The sequence below is a fragment of the Vipera berus genome, assembly GCF_964194415.1.
Source record: "Vipera berus genome assembly, chromosome: 12".
Taxonomy (NCBI): Eukaryota; Metazoa; Chordata; class Lepidosauria; order Squamata; family Viperidae; genus Vipera; species Vipera berus.
In genome coordinates this window covers 12,862,819-12,882,930 of record NC_138215.1, presented here as the reverse complement: position 1 = coordinate 12,882,930, position 20,112 = coordinate 12,862,819, and the positions used below count along the sequence as shown (strand labels likewise).

General features: G+C 42.9%; 1 protein-coding gene across 1 annotated transcript in view; it reads right to left on the bottom strand.

Annotated features, from left to right (window-relative positions):
• Window positions 1-20,112, bottom strand: part of ARNT2 (aryl hydrocarbon receptor nuclear translocator 2) — a 92,934-nt gene that overhangs the window by 49,945 nt on the left and 22,877 nt on the right. The window contains exons 4-5 of the mRNA XM_081337186.1: window positions 15,740-15,953; window positions 8,112-8,329 (exon numbers count right to left, since the gene is read on the bottom strand). Coding sequence (XP_081193312.1) covers window positions 8,112-8,329; window positions 15,740-15,953 — 432 coding nt within the window. The remainder of the gene's footprint in view (window positions 1-8,111; window positions 8,330-15,739; window positions 15,954-20,112) is intronic.

Genomic DNA, 20,112 nt, shown 5'->3' with positions numbered 1-20,112 from the left:
ACCTGCCGAGGTTTGGGGAGGCGCCCAAACCTCCCCAAAGGTCGGCAGGAGGAACGGAGACCTGCCGAGGTTTGGGGACGTTTGGGGAGGCGCCCAAACCTCCCCAAAGGTCGGCAGGTCTGCGCGGAGGAACGGAGACCTGCCGAGGTTTGGGGAGGCGCCCAAACCTCCCCAAAGGTCGGCAGGAGGAACGGAGACCTGCCGACGTTTGGGGAGGTTTGGGGAGGCGCCCAAACCTCCCCAAAGGTCGGCAGGAGGAACGGAGACCTGCCGACGTTTGGGGAGGTTTGGGGAGGCGCCCAAACCTCCCCAAAGGTCGGCAGGAGGAACGGAGACCTGCCGACGAGCCGCGGCCACACAGGGTATTCCTGTGTATTCAGGCTTGCAGAACGGCGGATCGGCTTATACTCGAGTCAATAACTTTTTCCAGTTTTGGGGGGTGAAATTGGGGGTCTCGGCTTATACTCGAGTCGGCTTATACTCAAGTATATACGGTAAATTATATTCAGAACAAATATGGGACTAAAAAGTTCCATTTAGCTTATGAGTAGATTTTAGTGGGATATTGTTATTGGTACTTTGTTTGTAGTTATGTTAAAGGGGAGTTAAAGCACATTATGAATTTGGTTAATTGTATATTATGCATAATTTTTATTTAGAATATGATTATTGTAACTATAATCCTGTACTTAGCTCTGGGAAGTGGGGGGGAAGTGAGTGGGTTTGGGGTGGGAGGGATTTGGGGATATATTGTAAAATTTTGTTTTTGTAAAACTCTTTAATAAAAAAAAAGACTGAGAATGTGCTTAACCCAAAACTACAATGTGTCTAAATGCAGTAAAGAAGTAAAACACTACAGTGCATAAATGGACAAGTTATCCAGAAATGATACGGAAATTCCAACGTCTACCTCTCCACTTTCTGATTAGTCCAGGGTTTTGTTTTACCTGCTTCACATAAAGTCTGCTCGAAGATAGGAAGAATTTCCCCCCCACCCCTTTCCTTCTCTGCTGACTAAATTTCCCTCCTGGAACTTCTCTGGGATTCCAAAACAAAGTCAACCACAAAAGTCAAGCTGCAAATCAAGGCCACCATTTAGATGTCCAATTTGGACACCACCCATCCCACTCTCCTCTTATTGAAGCAAGGTTGGCTCTCCCTTTACTCAGCAATTACTAACAATATCAATAAGCCATGGTGATACAGTGGTTGCAAGTGCAGTATGGCAGGCTGATTCTGCCCACTGCCAGGAGTTCGATCCTGACCGGCTCAAGGCTGACTCAAGCCTTCCATCCTTGCAAGGTTGGTTAATTGAGGACCCAAATTGTTGGGGGCAACGTGCTGACTCTGTAAATAGCTTAAAGAGTGCCGTAAAAGCACTATGGAGTGAGATATAAGTCTACTACTACATGGAAAGCATGGGTCATAGACATAAAAACAAAAAACAAAAATGTAAACGCAACTACCAAAATTTAGGGATATTTATGGATCCCTCAGCTGATAGCTCTGCTAGAGGAAAGGGCCAAATATAAAAGGGCAATAACAATAGTCTTCATTTTGGGTCATGTTCAGAAGGCAAAACGGGGAGAAGAATGGGGAATTCACCGGCACGTGACATTTGCTTTTGAGTAATTCCATTTGGAGCCCCATCCTTTAAGAAAGATGCAATCTGGAATAATTCAAAGAAGGACAGCAAGGATGATCAGGAGATTAGAAATTTAGTTTTTTTTTGAAGAGAGTTGAAAGAATTGGAAATATTTTGCCTTGAGAAAATAATTTAATTTGAGGGAGTGGGAAGAGAGCAATATGATACGTTTTGAAGGAAGAAAGTCAAACTTTTCATGTGGAAGAAAGTTAAAATTTGCTTTTTGTTACATTTATTCCCAACAAAACTCCCAGTTTGTATGTCCCAACAAACTGAAGAGGGATGCCAGGATCTGAAGTTGCTTTTCACTTATGAGACGTTAGGGCAAATCAAAAGTACCAGGAAGCTCTTGCTGGTTAGTTTCTGGTTTGCTGTGCCCAACTCTTCCTAGTTTGTTACCTTCCTTATCCACTGCATTAAGACAGATAAATTGCTTATGAATCAAAGGTCAGAATCTCAGCCATTCTGAATTATCCCTGCCTTCAAACACACAATCTTAGTGCATTCTTGTGTGCTAAGCAAAATGATTTTTGTTTTAATCTTAGCAAATTGTGTGGAGCCAATAGTAGTTTATATAGCAAACCATGCCCTTTTAGTGTAAGGGAACCCAGTCACAAAAGCTCTTAGCATACCTTAGTCCATTTTTTTTCAAAACAATTTCTATCTTTCTAACTCTGGGGCTATTTATTCAAAAGTGACTCAGTGTGTTAAAAGTTGTTGCATCCTCTCTTTGGTCTGATGTCACACATTGCCAGAGCACTGTTTTGCTGATTAATTCATCTTCCATTGCACAGAGACAATCTGACTCCTTCAACATCTGGATTCTCTCTGGGTGTGCAGACTTTGTTTGCTAACAGCATTCCTTGCAAACGGACATCAACTAACGGGGGCCACATACAGCTGTTGAACCTATAAACATCTGCAGAACTAATGGCTTCTGAAAGGCAGACTTGTTTTTCCCTGTTTTTAATCTCTGCAAACTCCCTACTGTTTTACAAGGCTCAGACTCTAGCGGTACAGTAGACTCTGTTTGTGTGTGTGTGTGTGTGTGTGTGTGTGTGTGTGTGTGTGTACAGATTCTCTGCAAAACTTGTGTTCTTTAATTCAATAAAAGGCAGTTAATCAAAATAAGCCGATCCCTGCTCTATCACTTTTTCCATTATAATGTAAGCGTATTTCCTGTTATGGCTCCTTACAAAAATCACAGTGCAAATGGGAGAACGCAATCGTGTTTACATGCCAAACAAAATAAGACCCACTGAATCTGCTTAGTCATGTTTTTTCAGTTACACAATAAGAAAAAAAAGCAGGGATTGTTTCAGCCCCCTGATCATCTGTTTTGCTGAAACTTTAAACTATCAACTATTTCTCAGAGGAGTCAATGCAAGCCACAAGCTTGATTAGGGGAGAATTCATTCCTCCACCCCCACCCCACTCCGCATAAACCCACATTGTTTTCCTTCAAAAATTTAAGCCAAATGACAAACGTTATATCCCCTAATAGGAATTAGAATTCCTTCTCTTTGTCTCAAAACAAGTGATTAAAATTGGCATCTTCCAAGTTAAAATGAATGTGACATGGCTGAATCCCCTTTTCCATGGCTGTTCTGCTTTGTAAGGGCGTGAAAGGAAAAATCTACAAAGATATTAAGCAGATGGTCTTTAGTATAATGCTGTATCTTTCTCATTACACTCTTGGCCTTTTTATATATATGTTGTGTCCTTAAGATATCCTCCCATCATATGTACAGTCTGGGAATGGCGAGTGGGAAAATTAGACAGGGCCTTCTTAGTAGCGACACCCATTTTTATGCTTTTAAAAACATTACAAGTTGTCCTGGGGATTTCTGCTTATGGTAAAGTGGGATTCGGATTCCATTAAGCAATCAAACAAGAGACGCATTTATTCTCTAAGCTTTGATACATGCCATTTCTGTTGAAAAAAAGATATACTATCATCTATCAATATATCATATCTCTATATCTATCTATCTATCTATCTATCTATCTATCTATCTATCTATCTATCTATCTATCTATCTATCTATCTATCATCTCTAGGTATATTTATATCTGTTTGTCTGTCTGTCTATCATCTATCAATATATCATATCTCTATATCTATCTATCTATCTATCTAATCTATCATCTCTAGGTATATTTATATCTGTCTCTGTCTGTCTATCTATCATCTATCAATATGTCATATCTCTATATCTATCTATCTATCTATCTATCTATCTATCTATCTATCTATCTATCTATCTATCTATCTATCATCTCTAGGTATATTTATATCTGTTTGTCTTTGTAGAGTAGATTAGATTAGATTAGATTAGATTAGATTAGAGTAGAGTAGAGTAGAGTAGAATAGAATAGAATAGAATAGAATAGAATAGAATAGAATAGAATAGAATAGAATAGAATAGAATAGAATAGAATAGAATAGAATAGAATCAGAGTTGGAAGGGACCTTGGAGGTCTTCTAGTCCAACCCCCTGCTCAGGCAGGAAACCCTATACCATTTCAGAGAAATGGTTGTCCAATCTCTTCTTAAAAACGTCCAGTGTTGGAACATTCACAACTTCTGGAGGCAAGCTGTTCCACTGGTTAATTGTTCTAGCTGTCAGGAACCCTGATTCAACATGGGGCGACTAGATGCACTGGCATTCCCTTCTCCCTTTGTCTATTCTGCTTAATAATTCTGGGAACTGCACTCTCAACATCTGGAGAAGGCATCAGGTTTGGGAAGGTGTTTGAAGACCCTCAGCTTTCTCCAAGATGGCACTCTGGAAATGTACTCGGAGTAGAATGTCTATCCTACACATCATGCTTGTGGGTCTGATGGCTGGGAATGTTGGACCTTGCAATCCAAAATGCATCCTCATTGAGTGAGTTGTTGTTCAACTGTATTTTTAAATCACCCTAACACATAAGCCCACATGTGATTTTTTTTTAAAAAAATGATTGTGATATCTCCTCTGCTAGGCAAGTATCTGGAACACACCACAAATAAACAAAAGAATGGATATCTCCATCCTTCCTTATCATTATTTTAGACAGGTTTTGCTGAAACCTTTATTTTTGGCAGGGTGGAGACATGTAAGAGAAGATTAAAAGAAAGTACTCTGATCCTTTAAAAGCCCTTTGATTCCTAAATCTAATAGAGGATTTGATGCCAGATCAACTCAATTAAATCTCCCCTTGCCTGCAGAAAACTACATTTTGTGGAGGAAAAAAAAACCATAAAGAAGGCGGTGGGGGGGGGAAAGGTGGGAACAGCTGAACATCCTGCAGTGCAGGTCTTTGAAGGCTTCTGTTGACCTTTTATTCTGTACAAAAATCTGTTTGCAGTACTCAGAAAGGGCCTGGAGGTAGCCAAATGACTTGCCAATTCAAAGTCAAGGCATTACTCTCTCCTGGGAGGAAAAAACAGCCCGTTTGCTATGGTCCTCCCTGCTTCTCCTTCCAAGCTTGCTAACCCATGCAAGGTTAAAGCGAAACAATCCAATGGGAGAAAAAAAAATAACAAATACCATCCATTAAAAACATTTCAGTAGTTATTAAGATCAGAGAGTCTCAAACCAGCCACAAAAACTGGCTGGAACAAAGAAGATTTGATGCCTTTTCCCAAAAACCTGTGAAAGCATTGATGGAATTGGGGGCTGGATGAAAGAAAGTGAGCAGCTGTTTTGCTGCATTTCATCCCTAAGTAGATGAATTCAAAGCAGTTTTTTTTTAAAAAAAAGTCTGCAAGATAATATTTTGGGTGGAGAGGAGGAAGTCAGGAAGAGAAAGGGGAGTGATTGGGGAGGGCAGGCTACATAAAGTTAGAATAAGTGTCAGAAAGAAAGATATGGAGAGGATGTCAAGAATAAAGAAGACTGCTCAACTGAGAGCTTCAGAAACAAAAGAGGGTCAGGAAGAGGAAGGGGGGAGTATAAGATAGATATGTGGAGGAGATGGGTGGTTCCAAAATGTGACAGACAGATATGATGATAGATAGATAGATAGATAGATAGATAGATAGATAGATAGATAGATAGATAGATAGATAGATAGATAGATAGATAGATAGATATAGATATGATATATTGATAGATGATAGACAGACAGACAGACAAAGACAAACAGATATAAATATACCTAGAGATGATAGATAGATAGATAGATAGATAGATAGATAGATAGATATAGATATGATATATTGATAGATGATAGACAGACAGACAGACAAAGACAAACAGATATAAATATACCTAGAGATGATAGATAGATATAGATAGATAGAAATAGATAGATAGATAGATAGATATGATATATTGATAGATGACAGACAGACAGACACAAACAGATATAAATATAGCTAGAGATGATAGATAGATAGATAGATAGATAGATAGATAGATAGATAGATAGATAGATAGATAGATAGATAGATAGATAGATAAAGAATAAGAAAAATGAAATCTCAGGCAGACAGAAAGAAAGGAGCGGGATGTCAGGTAGGAAATGATGGTGCCAGAGAAACAGAGACAAAAGGAAGAACGACCCAAAGGGATGGATGGATAGATAGATAGATAGATAGATAGATAGATAGATAGATAGATAGATAGATAGATATAGACATGATATATTGATAGATGATAGACAGACAGACACAGATATAAATATAGCTAGAGATGAGAGAGAGAGAGAGAGAGAGAGAGAGAGAGAGAGAGAGAGAGAGAGAGAGAGAGAGAAAGAGAAAGAGAAAGAATAAGAAAAATGAAATCTCAGGCGGGATGTCAGGTAGGAAATGATGGTGCCAGAGAAACAGAGGCAAAAGGAAGAACGACCCAAAGGGGGGAAAACAAAAACAATCTATCGTTGTCTTTTTGAGCCCTTGTAAATTTCATGCAAAAGAAGAAGAAAAAAAAAATGCCAACAGAAGCAGATGAAAGTCCTTCAGAAAAACAAGAGTACATTCAGGGTCAGCGCTCCAAAAGGAAAGGAAATCAGATCCATAAACACCACAGAGAATCCTGAAAAAGAAAAAAAACCTGCACGAAAGCCAGAGGCAAAAACTCCCCCCCCCCCCCCCGCAATCTCTCACAAACAACTACTGTAGATGGAAACTCAGCAGCCCAGCCAAGGGACAGGGGAAGCGATGGCCAAAATGAAATCGAGGCAGCGGCTCAAAGGAAAAAAGAGAAGAGACAACAGGGACAAACTTCCTAGATCAGCACCGCATCGCCGGGGCAAATAATTCTTGCTTCCCTTTGTTCTCACCGATATGCATTTCACCCAAAACCACAGAAGACCTCCAATTGCCCAGGCTTCTCTTGTGTGTATTCCAAACTTACCAGCTATACAGGTTTTTTTTTAACTGTCATAACCAAACACAACCTATTTAACACTGGGAGAGAGGGGAAAAATTGTTGTGTCAGCACAGCTGGAGATTAAATTTTAGATGGTGCAGTGAAAAACCATCAACAACCCAAAGGACACAAAAAACATTAGAGGAAGAGGATAAATCAGAAAAGAGCTGACACAGCAAATGTTTCTGTGAAGAAAACAAGGAGAAACTGTGAGGAACATAAGGGACATAAGTGGAAGGGGAGATGCATGGATGCAATTATGCTTACTTAATTAACAGAATGAAGCTATGATCCTGCTATTACTTTTTTTTCCTGCACCGATCCTGCTATTACTTTTTTTCCCCACCCAAATCAATCTATCTGTACTGAGGCACTGAGAGTGAGATGGGCAGCATATAAATTTAATTTAATTTAATTTCAGTTCATAAATAAAATACAGCCTGCGATCTTGGACGTGTCATCTTAAGCCTCCTTATTCTTCGAAATGATAAGAGAATATTTGTAGCCTGGGCGATGGATGATGCTGGTGGCCTGTTCTCCGAGCTTGCCTTTTAGCTTCCGAACATTTCATCACAAGGTGACATACTCAGCGGGACTTTAGTTGAAGCACTAAAGTACCACTGAGGGTGACACCTAGCCTGGCGATGAAACGTTTGGAAGCTGAACCTCAAGCTCGGAGAACAAACCACCATCAACCTCCCTATCTTCAAATGACTTGCATCTAAGTAGATATCTGTATGGGATCTCAAGCCATTAAGATAGGCTTCTTCAACGTGGAGCCAGAGGCCCCCAACCTTTTGGGCACCAGGGACCGGTTCCGTGGAGAGAGGTTTTTCCGTAGACCAGAGGGTGTGTGGTTTTGTGTGGTGCCTGCATCTCGCGAATGGGGCTTTGCTTGTTTGTGCGGATCGGTTGCTGGCATGCCAGAGCCCGGTACCGGTTCACAGACCGGGGGCTGAGGACCCCTAATCTAAGGAATCAAAGCTTCCAGAATTCCTGACACGCTGAGAATTCTGGGAGTTGTAGTCTCAAAACATCTGGAGCTCTCAGGACAGGGAAGTGCACGTTAGGGTGTCCCGCACAAGCGAAGCTGTTCAAGAGGCCACTGACCCGTCATGGAGTTTTCAGATGTACACAGCTGCTCCCTCAGCTTTTCCACGTCATCCGGGTGAACCTGCTCGTAGAGGGTGCTGCCAAACCACTCCGACTGGGGCTGGTTCAGGACGGGCGTCACCGAGTCCGAGACGTAGATCACTCGGCCCGTTTCAGCAGCCACCACAAAGAGAAAGCCATCAGCCGCCTCAAGGATAAGGTGCTTCAATTCCTTGAGAGAAGGAAGGCAAGCGTGTCAGAAAGCAGACTCCCTACTGCTAAAGCCCTTGGTAGACAGGACGTCTTGTGCTATAATTATTATTTTATAACACTTACCATTTTTGCTTGCACGCTCCTCTCCCTTTATTTTGGAATATATGTCTTAAAATTACATGGGTCCCTGCATCTGAGTAATTTTCACTGTATTTTGTCACACGTCTTTGTTGCGCTTCTTCAGTAACTTTTTGATAACCTTTTGACATTTGCTAAGCAATTAACGGCCATGCTTGTTGGCTGTCATTCTTGCTATACCATGCAGAGCATTCTGTGTAAATAAAATAGATGCCATATTTTGGCTGGGGGGGGAAAAAACCCGAACTGTCTTACCACCGTTCCCTTCTCCAAAAGACACGTCCCCATTTTTGCCTCTGAGCTTTAATTACAGAAGAAATTTACACGGATCAATGCATTTGTACAATCTAGTGTGCACAGAACAACCCTCTGCAAACATTTAAAGAGCTTTGAATACAATTGCACTGTGTTCCAGCTGTTCCTTCAAGAGCCCCACACCTTCCTGGATATGGTCAGTGACTTTCATTCTTTTTCTCCTGGAGTCTTGAGTCGGAGGAAGGGCAGGCAAGTTTGGATGTGAGGTTCACAGAAGGATCACACAGCACATAAATGGCCAACTCTTCTTTTAGTTACCTTCTCGCCCCGCACACCACCCAATCACAACCGTGTTCCTGTTCTGAATTAACTATGATTGGTTGCCCATTTCTTATTTCTCTCAACTTTAGCAAACACAGATCCTTACTTCTCTCACATCATGTTGTCTTTTCCTACTCTCTGGAATATATATATATATATATATATGTTTTCGTAGATTCTCGCGGGTGTCTGTATGTGTAGGTCTAGAGTCTCGGGTTTCTTCCCGCGTTCCTTTCATCTTCAGAAAGTTGTGGCGACGTTTCGACGAAATCCCATCCGTCATCATCAGGCCGGAGTATTCCTCCTGCTGCTTTCAGGAGCAATGCGTGGTCTGTCTGTTCCTTTCCTTCCAACTGCCGGTGGGGCTGTGTTCCGACTGGGTGGAGGCGTGGCTGCTTTCTGATTGGGTGGGGGTGTCATCCGACTGGGTGGAGGCGTGGTTGTCTTCTGATTGAGTGGAGGCGTGGCTGTCTTGTGATTGGGTGGATGTGTGGTTGTCTTCCGATTGGTTGGAGGCGTGGCTGTCTTCTGATTGGGTGGGGTGTGTTCTGAATGGGTGGGGTTTTTTGTTGTGTCGTAATATCCTGAGTGTTGTGATTTGGTGTCTTGAGGAGTGGGCTGTGTAGTGGCCTCCAGAGCTTTGGCTTGGCTCCGAGTTCGAGGACCCGCCATGCATCTCTGGTATGGGTCAGTCAGGTTCGTGTGTGCGTTCTTCTGCTTGGGTGATAGCACTTTTGCTTGACTTGTTCTGTCTTCTGTGTGGCAGAGTTTTTGTTCTGGGTGTGGATGAGTCTTGCTGGGGCTGGTGGCATTTGGGGTTGTTTGTTGGTTTTTTAAATCCTTGTTTGCTGAAATTCGTTTGTCTATCAATGCTGGTTTCCAAATGGCATGTAGGCGGGAGGTGTCGTCTCGCTTGTTCATACTGTCTGGGTGTTTTTCTATTTCAATGGCTTCTCTGATTATTCTGCTATTGAGATGTTCTATTTTGGCGATTGTTTTTGTACCTTCAAAATTGATGTTGTGTCCCGTAGTGTTTATGTGTTGTACTAGTGAAGATGTTCGATTTTTCTTCTGTACTGAGTTCTTATGTTCTTCTACACGTACCTCTATTCTTCTGTTAGTCTGTCCGATGTATGTTGCTGGACAGGAGGCGCATGGGATTTGGTATATGCCCTGGTTTTCCAGTTCTATTTTGTCTTTGGGATTTCTCAGGATGGTTGATATCTTTCTGTCAGTGTTAAATGCGGTTTTGATGTTATGTTTGCGTAGTACTTTACTGATTTTGTCGGTTGTTCCTTTTATGTAGGGCAAGATGGCTCGTCCGTTGTTCTGTTCTTCTTCTTGGATGTTTTTCTGTTTCGGAGTCCGCTGCTGAATTATATTGGTGATTTTGTTTTTTTGGAACTTGTTTGCTGTCAATATGTCTGTCAGGGTGTGTAGTTCTGTTTGTATATGTGTTTCATCTGCAAGGCGTCTGGTTCTTGTTATTAGTGTTTTGGCTACTGAATTTATTTGTGCTGGGTGATGATGTGATTGCGCATTGAGGTAACGGTTGGTGTGTGTTTTCTTTCGGTAGACTGTGTGTCCTAGAGTTCCGTTTTGTTTTTTGTATATAAGTACATCCAGGAAAGGTAACTGGTTGTTTGTTTCAATCTCCATGGTGAATTTTATTTTGGGATGTAGGCTATTCAGGTGTGTTAGGAAGTTTTCTAGCTCCTTTCTTCCGTGGGGCCAGATCACGAAGGTGTCATCCACATATCTGAGCCACAGTTTTGGTTTGTTTGTAGTCTTTTCTAGAGCGTTAGTTTCAAATTCTTCCATGAAAAGGTTGGCGATAACTGGTGATAGAGGGGATCCCATTGGTGCGCCTTCTATTTGTTTGTATCTCTGGCCTCTGTGTATGAAGTATGTGTTTGATAAGCAGTGTTCTGCTAGTTCTATAATATGGTTTGGTGGTTGGTATTTGCTTCTTATTGTTGATAGAGCTTCTTGGACTGGCACCTGGGTGAATAGTGCACAAGCAAACCACCCAAAAGCAACCTAACAAAAGAAGAACAAGCAGCATTGCAAAACCTAAGAAAAGACAACAGCATAATCATACTACCAGCAGATAAAGGCAATGCTACAGTGGTAATGGACACATCGGACTATGAAGAGAAACTGTCCAACTTACTCAAAGAAACTACATACAAACCTATATATACAGATCCCACAACCTATCTAGAAAAGACCACCAAGAAAAAGATAAAATCAACTTCTATAAGCCAAGAAATCCAACAAACAATCATTCCTAGGGAGAAGTCATCCAGATGCCCAAAACTATATGGCCTCCCCAAAATACACAAAGATGGAATCCCACTAAGACCCATAGTAAGTTCTATAGGCTCACCACTACAAAACTTAGCTAAATACCTAGCAAAACAATTACAACCTCTAGCAGAAATGGCAACTTCATATGTCCAAAACTCATACCACTTTATAGAATTAGTGAAAAATCTACAGATAGACCAAAAAGACTTGCTAGTCAGCTTCGATGTGGTATCACTATTCACCCAGGTGCCAGTCCAAGAAGCTCTATCAACAATAAGAAGCAAATACCAACCACCAAACCATATTATAGAACTAGCAGAACACTGCTTATCAAACACATACTTCATACACAGAGGCCAGAGATACAAACAAATAGAAGGCGCACCAATGGGATCCCCTCTATCACCAGTTATCGCCAACCTTTTCATGGAAGAATTTGAAACTAACGCTCTAGAAAAGACTACAAACAAACCAAAACTGTGGCTCAGATATGTGGATGACACCTTCGTGATCTGGCCCCACGGAAGAAAGGAGCTAGAAAACTTCCTAACACACCTGAATAGCCTACATCCCAAAATAAAATTCACCATGGAGATTGAAACAAACAACCAGTTACCTTTCCTGGATGTACTTATATACAAAAAACAAAACGGAACTCTAGGACACACAGTCTACCGAAAGAAAACACACACCAACCGTTACCTCAATGCGCAATCACATCATCACCCAGCACAAATAAATTCAGTAGCCAAAACACTAATAACAAGAACCAGACGCCTTGCAGATGAAACACATATACAAACAGAACTACACACCCTGACAGACATATTGACAGCAAACAAGTTCCAAAAAAACAAAATCACCAATATAATTCAGCAGCGGACTCCGAAACAGAAAAACATCCAAGAAGAAGAACAGAACAACGGACGAGCCATCTTGCCCTACATAAAAGGAACAACCGACAAAATCAGTAAAGTACTACGCAAACATAACATCAAAACCGCATTTAACACTGACAGAAAGATATCAACCATCCTGAGAAATCCCAAAGACAAAATAGAACTGGAAAACCAGGGCATATACCAAATCCCATGCGCCTCCTGTCCAGCAACATACATCGGACAGACTAACAGAAGAATAGAGGTACGTGTAGAAGAACATAAGAACTCAGTACAGAAGAAAAATCGAACATCTTCACTAGTACAACACATAAACACTACGGGACACAACATCAATTTTGAAGGTACAAAAACAATCGCCAAAATAGAACATCTCAATAGCAGAATAATCAGAGAAGCCATTGAAATAGAAAAACACCCAGACAGTATGAACAAGCGAGACGACACCTCCCGCCTACATGCCATTTGGAAACCAGCATTGATAGACAAACGAATTTCAGCAAACAAGGATTTAAAAAACCAACAAACAACCCCAAATGCCACCAGCCCCAGCAAGACTCATCCACACCCAGAACAAAAACTCTGCCACACAGAAGACAGAACAAGTCAAGCAAAAGTGCTATCACCCAAGCAGAAGAACGCACACACGAACCTGACTGACCCATACCAGAGATGCATGGCGGGTCCTCGAACTCGGAGCCAAGCCAAAGCTCTGGAGGCCACTACACAGCCCACTCCTCAAGACACCAAATCACAACACTCAGGATATTACGACACAACAAAAAACCCCACCCATTCAGAACACACCCCACCCAATCAGAAGACAGCCACGCCTCCAACCAATCGGAAGACAACCACACATCCACCCAATCACAAGACAGCCACGCCTCCACTCAATCAGAAGACAACCACGCCTCCACCCAGTCGGATGACACCCCCACCCAATCAGAAAGCAGCCACGCCTCCACCCAGTCGGAACACAGCCCCACCGGCAGTTGGAAGGAAAGGAACAGACAGACCACGCATTGCTCCTGAAAGCAGCAGGAGGAATACTCCGGCCTGATGATGACGGATGGGATTTCGTCGAAACGTCGCCACAACTTTCTGAAGATGAAAGGAACGCGGGAAGAAACCCGAGACTCTAGACCTACATATATATATATATATATATATATATACACACACACACACACACACAATGCCCAGCCAAAATAAAATATCAAATCAAGGTTAAGGCACAGGCTGGATGCCTACAACCCAATGAATCATAAACTACTCAAATCTCTTTTTACACTAAGGTAGCATGCTGTATGGACGGCAAACAATTTTTTGTGTGTGCGTGTGTGTATGTAAGTGTGTGTGTGTATACAGCGAAACCAAAAGTTAATTATCCACAAATACTTTTAGACAACACCTCAAATATAACAAAAAGGCAGTAAGTGTCAATGAAAAGCATCAGGACAGAAATGTCAGCTATTTAGCTTCAAGGCCATTAAGCACAAGGCAAAGAGAATGGGAAAGGTGGAGGAAACCAATAAGCCACAGTTATAAGGGGGAAGTGCACCCACTTCTTGACAGAGGGCAATCAACAATTCAGTGTGACTCTATTCTAAAAAGGTAAAGGTAAAGGTTCCCCCACACATGCGTGCTAGTCATTTCCGACTCTAGGGGCCGGTGCTCATCTCCGTTTCAAAGCCGAAGAGCCAGCGCTTGTCCGAGGACGTCTCCGTGGTCATGTGGCCGGCATGACTAGATGCCAAAGGCTCACGGAATGCTGTTACCTTCCCACCGTCGTGGTCCCTATTTTTCTACTTGCATTTTTACGTGCTTTCGAACTGCTAGGTTGGCAGAAGCTGGGATGAGTAACAGGCGCTCACTCTGTTACGCGGCACTCGGGATTCGACCCGCCAAACTGCCGACCTTCTGATCGACAAGCTTAGCGTCCTAACCCACTGAGCCACCGCGTCCCTGACTCTATCCTAGCTCGCAATAAAAATTCTTACCTAGCCACATTCATGTCACGTGCCTAGGAGCTTTCAGCAAAGCTGATGCTTAGCAGTCAAGTGAAGCCGTGTCTGGTGGTAGGACTGACATTTGCACTTCCCTGGGTTCAGCTAGCCTAAGAACACGCACGTTGTAGCTCCATCCAGTTCAACCAAAGGCTCAACATAAGGCAAAGGCTTGAAGAGCATCTCAGAAAGCAGCTACCGGTTTGGGTTGCTATGAGGCTGACAGCTGTGGAGCAGACCGTGGAAGTTTGTAGGACTCTGCTCACAGGACACTATGTGCAAAGAAAGGCTTCTTAAGCCATCCTCCCATCTTTAAGTGGGCTAATAACAAGAAACAGGGAAGAAACCTGGCTAGCACTTAGATGGGAGACCAACAAGAGATATAGAAGAGGTTTCTGCAGCCCCCAGGGTTGCCTTGTTTTTCAATCTGGTCCTGAACTCTTCTTTGGGAATGAATGGAAGGGTGGGAAGCAAAGAAGAGGGCACAAAGGAAGGAGGAAGAGTCGTTATCCAGGCGATGATTAGATAAATGGGGCTTGAGCTGATTCCAAGAAAGTAACTTGAGTAAACACCTTAGGCAAGCCCCTTCTCTAGTTCGTTGGCAGTCAAGATCAGGGAGGAAGAATCACATTCAGGCTGGCAAGTTTCCGTTTCTACAGCTGATATGGTAAAACATAGTCCTGACTTGTGTCCTTAAGACAACAACACTGTCGTTTTAATCTGCTTTACCTGGTTAGCCTGACAGATGAGTGCAGAAAGCTGACTGTACTAGGAAAGACAGGACATTCACTCACCACCTTTCAAACCCCAAACCCAACAACCCCATCAAGAAAGCTATTCCCCCTTGGAAGAACTGTGTGCCCTCAAACTGAAGGAGAATGATCTAACGATCGATCGATGGAAGAAATTTACAGGACTAGCTGCAATCCACTGCAATGCCTCACTGTAACAGGTCAAAAGGAATGCAAATGAGCAGCTGTCTGCAAGGAGTATAAATCCTTCTATTTCCCCACCATCCAGTCAGAGCTAAAGAAGCTTCTTGGATGAGAAGCGAAACATCTTCGAAGAACAAACAAGAAAGTCCAGTTGCCTCATGAAAAAGCACCTTTGGGGTTCTTTTAGAGAGTCATTTAAGCCACTCGGAGGTTTAGGACTGTGCTGTAGACTACAACACAGTCCTTTCAGCGGTTCCAAGGAGGCTCCACACCCATTTGCATCACTCAGGTGACCTTGAGGACACAGACAAAACCTCCAAGTGGCCTCAACGACTCTCTAAAAGTAGGCAAATGACCAGTTTTTCTGCAAGGAATATAAATCCTTCCATTCCCCACCATCCAGTCAGAGCTGAAGAAGCTTCTTGAATGAGAAGCGAAGCGTCATCGAAGAAGAAACAAGAAACTCCAGTTGCCTCCTGAAAAAGCACCTTCGGGACAACATATCAAAATGTGCCCGTTTCTCCAGCCCCGGCTCTACCCAGACTTTTACGAAGCCACCCACCTGCTCGGTTAGGAAAGAAGGCTTATATGCTCCATCGGTAGATTTGTTCCCAGTGCCTCTCATGGACTTCATGTGAGACACTGCCATGCGTAGGATGGTCAGCTTGTCGGGTTTGCGCGCCAAGGCGCTGCAGGTGGGCACCATGTCAGAGAGCTCGGTGATGTACTGGGTCATCTTGTTCCTCCTGCGTCTCTCGATCTCACTATGGTTCTCCCTAAGCACACATGAGAAGGAGAAAACCGAGAGAGAAAGCGAGATGCTGTCGGTAAAAGATGCAGTGCTTGGAAATCGGTACAGAGCCTTGGTGGAGCAGTGGGCTAATGCCTCCTTCAGTAACACCAGCTGCCTGCAATTAGTGCAGGTTCGAGTCCCACCAGGCTCAAGGTTGACTCTGCCTTCCATCCTTCCGAGGTAGGTAAAATGAGGACCCAGATTGTTGGGGGCAATTAAGCTGACTTTGTAATAATGCTGCTGGTGGTGTGTGTGAAAGCCCTAATAATAAGCAGGCATATACATAGAATGAAGGCTACTGCTAAGCTTGTAAGCCACCCTGAGTCTTCGGAGAAGGGCGGGATATAAATGGAATTAAAATAAATAAAATAAATAAATACAGCAGATCCAGGGTAGGCTCGAAAGGGGTGGCACTAGGCCCGAGCATCCCAAAGGCTTGAAATGCAAGGACCAGGGGAGAGAGAGAGAGAGAGCCATTGTTGGTGGCTCTCATTCAGATTCATAGGGTTAGGTAAGCTAGCAGACTAGATATGCTTAGCTGGGGATAGCAATAGCACTTAGACCTATATACCACTTCACAGTGCTTTACACTGGATACTTTGTTTAATTTTCTCTTAACTTTTGTATCTTTGTATTTTAGTATTTATTGCCCTGTTCACCGCCCTGAGTCCTTCGGGAGAAGGGCGGTATACAAATAAAATTATTATTATTATTATTATTACAGCCCTCTCTAAGTGAGTCAGCCTATTGCCCCCAACACTCTGGGCCCTCAATTTACCAACCCCGGAAGGATGGAAGGCTGAGTCAACCTTGAGCCGGTCAGTATCGAACTCCTGGCAGTGGGCAGAGTTAAACTGCAATACTGAATTCTAACCACTGCACCACCATGCTCTTAGATAGTGACTTATAACTAAGTGACAATAGCATTTAGACTTATATCCCGCTTGAAAGTGCTTTGCAGTGCTCTCTAAGTGGTTTACTGAGTCAGCCTATTGCCCCCAACAATCTGGGTCCTCATTTTACCGACCTCAGAAGGATGGAAGGCTGAGTCAATCAGGATCAAACTGCTGGCAGTCGGAAGAGTTAGCCTGCAATACTGCTTTCTAACCACTCTGCCATCATGGCTCTTATACAAGTAGTCCTCAACTTACAACCAAAATTCAGCCGCAAATTTCTGTTGTTAAGTGAGACATTTTCTTTAGTGAGTTTTGCCCCATTTTGCAAACTTCCTTGCCACAGTTGTTAAGTCAGTCTCCACAGTTGATAAGTTGCTAACCCGGTTGTTAAGTCAATCCGGCTTCTTCCCCGTTGCCTCTGCTTGTCAAAAGGTTGCAAAAGGGGATCACATGACCTTGGGACACATCCACAATCACACGTATGAACCAGTTGCCAAGCATCTGAATTTTGATCACATGATCATGGGGATGCTGCGAAGGTCGTAAGTGTGAAAAACGGTCATAGGTCATTTTTTCTGTGCCATTGTCACTTTGAACAGTCACTAAATGATGGCTGTAACTTGAGGACCACCTGTACCCAGTTGCACCCAACAATTCTTGTTTCCCAATCTGCATACATAAGACTGTGCTGCGAATGGGTATCAGTCTATACCAGGGGTAGGCAACCTTGGCTCTTTTATGACTCATGGACTTCAACTCCCAGAATTCCTGAGTCAGCATAGCTGACTCAGGAATTCTGGGAGTTGAAGTCCATGAGTCATAAAAGAGCCGAGGTTGCCTACCCCTGGTCTATACGGATGCTGGTTTATGGATAGAAAGAGTAGCCTAAGGGAGGAACAGAAAAGTTGGGTGAAGTGGCTTTGCTTCTCAGGTGCTTCCTGAGAGCTAAACAAGGTAAGAAAAATTAAAGCAATGATAAAATAATAAAAAAAGAGGATTGGTCATTTTTACGTCCAGCCCAGCGGTGGGCCAACCCTTCCCCCACCCAATATTTATACCATCCTAGTTAGTCTCACCCATTCCACTGCAAAGAATGTGGACTTTCAATGTCAGCTTCCACTTTGGACAGTGGGTGTCCAATGTTCATCAAGAGGGCCTCATGGGTGCTAAAAGGGGAGGGTCTTTCTCTGAAGGTATCAAGTCTACCAAATTTTCTGCTCTCCCAAATCCCTGATATTTTCAGCCACCAATCCTGCCATTTGGGTAGGAAACAATATTTTGCACTTCTTGTCTAGAGGCACTGACGTTCCCAGCCAAGGTCATCTTTTGGTGTTTCCCCCCCACTTGCTTAGAAAATAAGGGCACATAACCCTGGTTTTAACAGGCATAAGAACACACATGGAACCCCCCTGCCCACAAAACCTGAAGTTGCAATGGAGGAAGCAGATCCACACTCCGATTTCATGTCCCGGGCAGATCTTCCTCCTTCACTGAAAATGAAAAAGGTAGGCCTTGGCAAGCCGGGGAGTTTCATGCATGGGTTGACATGCATGGGAGACTTTGCACCAGAGTGATCAATTTGCATCTTGAGGAAGGCAAGCAATTAGGAACAGCAAAATTCCAAAATTGGAAGGAAAGCTTGGAGAGCAAGGAAAATGGAACCATCCCCCACTTTCTGGACAAAACTTAATCGAATATTGAGTCAGCTTCTCAGCAAAATTGTATGTGGTTTATGAAGCACCATGTTACCATCCAACCAGAACAACAGTAACAATGGCAGTCTAGGCAAGCCAGATTCTGCTCCATGAATAGAATTCTGCAATTTGCATAAAGGGGTGTTTGAATCAATTCATTAACATTTCATTCCACTATTTACTTATACAAGAGCGAAGTTAAGATTACCCATTCTACCTTCATACATACTATATATAAACTTCCAAGCATATTTGCACAAGCAGTAAATCTGGATACTTTTTACAAGGGGTGGGGGTTGGACTGGGGAAAATCCTTGGCAAGTTCATTTCTATTGTTAGTTGCATATTCTGCATTTCTCCTGTAGCTTCACTCAACGCAGCCCCTAGAACTAGGTTGCTTAAATAGATCTGTTTTCTCTCTCAACACGTCCATCTTCTAAAACAGACAGAGAATTTGCATGCCTAAAGCCAATTCCCCATTTCCTCCACTGAAGCACGGAAGATAATTGGAAATAAGGAGGGAAGGAACAGAGAAATGTGATCTGGACATATTCAGAGTGGCCAGGGGCAGGAAACGGGGTGATGTTCTGCCCCTCAAAAAACGTTGGCATGAGGCAACAGATTAGTATAGACAATGATAACTTGTCTGTTTTCAGATAAGACTTGCCTGCTTTTCACCAAGGGCTTGGCTCCCCAATAGGCCATCCGAAAGTAACTGTCTTAAACTTCACGTTCTAACTGATTCGATTTTATGGAGATAGATCTATTCCCAGGAAGATAGCTTGGAGCCAAGTTCCAGCCTGCAGCAAAGGCTGTGCATGGCTTTTAGGAAATAGCCTCAGGCTGTGCCGCCTCAGGTTCTATTTAGGACCACATCCAGAGGAGAAGAAGAAGAAAGATAAGAGAACAATAAATGGAGACTAGAAAGAATATTCTAGGAAACGGCAGAATGCAGTAGAAAACAACCTCCCTGAGGCAGATGTCTTGCAACAGCAGCTATGAGATGCTCCTAAAATTCCAAATTACTCACCAACTCCCCAGACTGGGGATTCCTGACACAGAGTTTATAAAACGGGTTCCATCGATGGGGGTATATGTGGATGAGAGAAACTGATGGCGTCCCCCTGAATGTGTGAATGCACGTGAGAAACAACCATGCATTTCCCGTGACCCATTTGCCACACACCACCACTTGCCTGTTCTCGCTGTATCCAAGTATTCAGCAATATCTCAAGGGCAAGGAAGTCAAACCATAAAGCCATCCTAATACTTTGCCTCTCGTGTCAACCATAGCCGAGAAACCACTGAGCTACTTCTAAGAAAAGCCAGGGAGGACGGTGCAGCCAAACCAGTAGATAAGAAGCTATGCTACGATGTGTCTATGAAGATTCTGTATCAAAATTGGTTTTTATTTTGAAAAGGCCACTGGATTGATTGATTTATTTATTTTTTGAGGAAAAACAAGATGTTTTGCTTCCTACCATAGAAGCTTCCAGGATAGGAAGTGAAACGTCTTGGGCAGCGGTCTTCAAACTTGGCCCTTTTATGACTT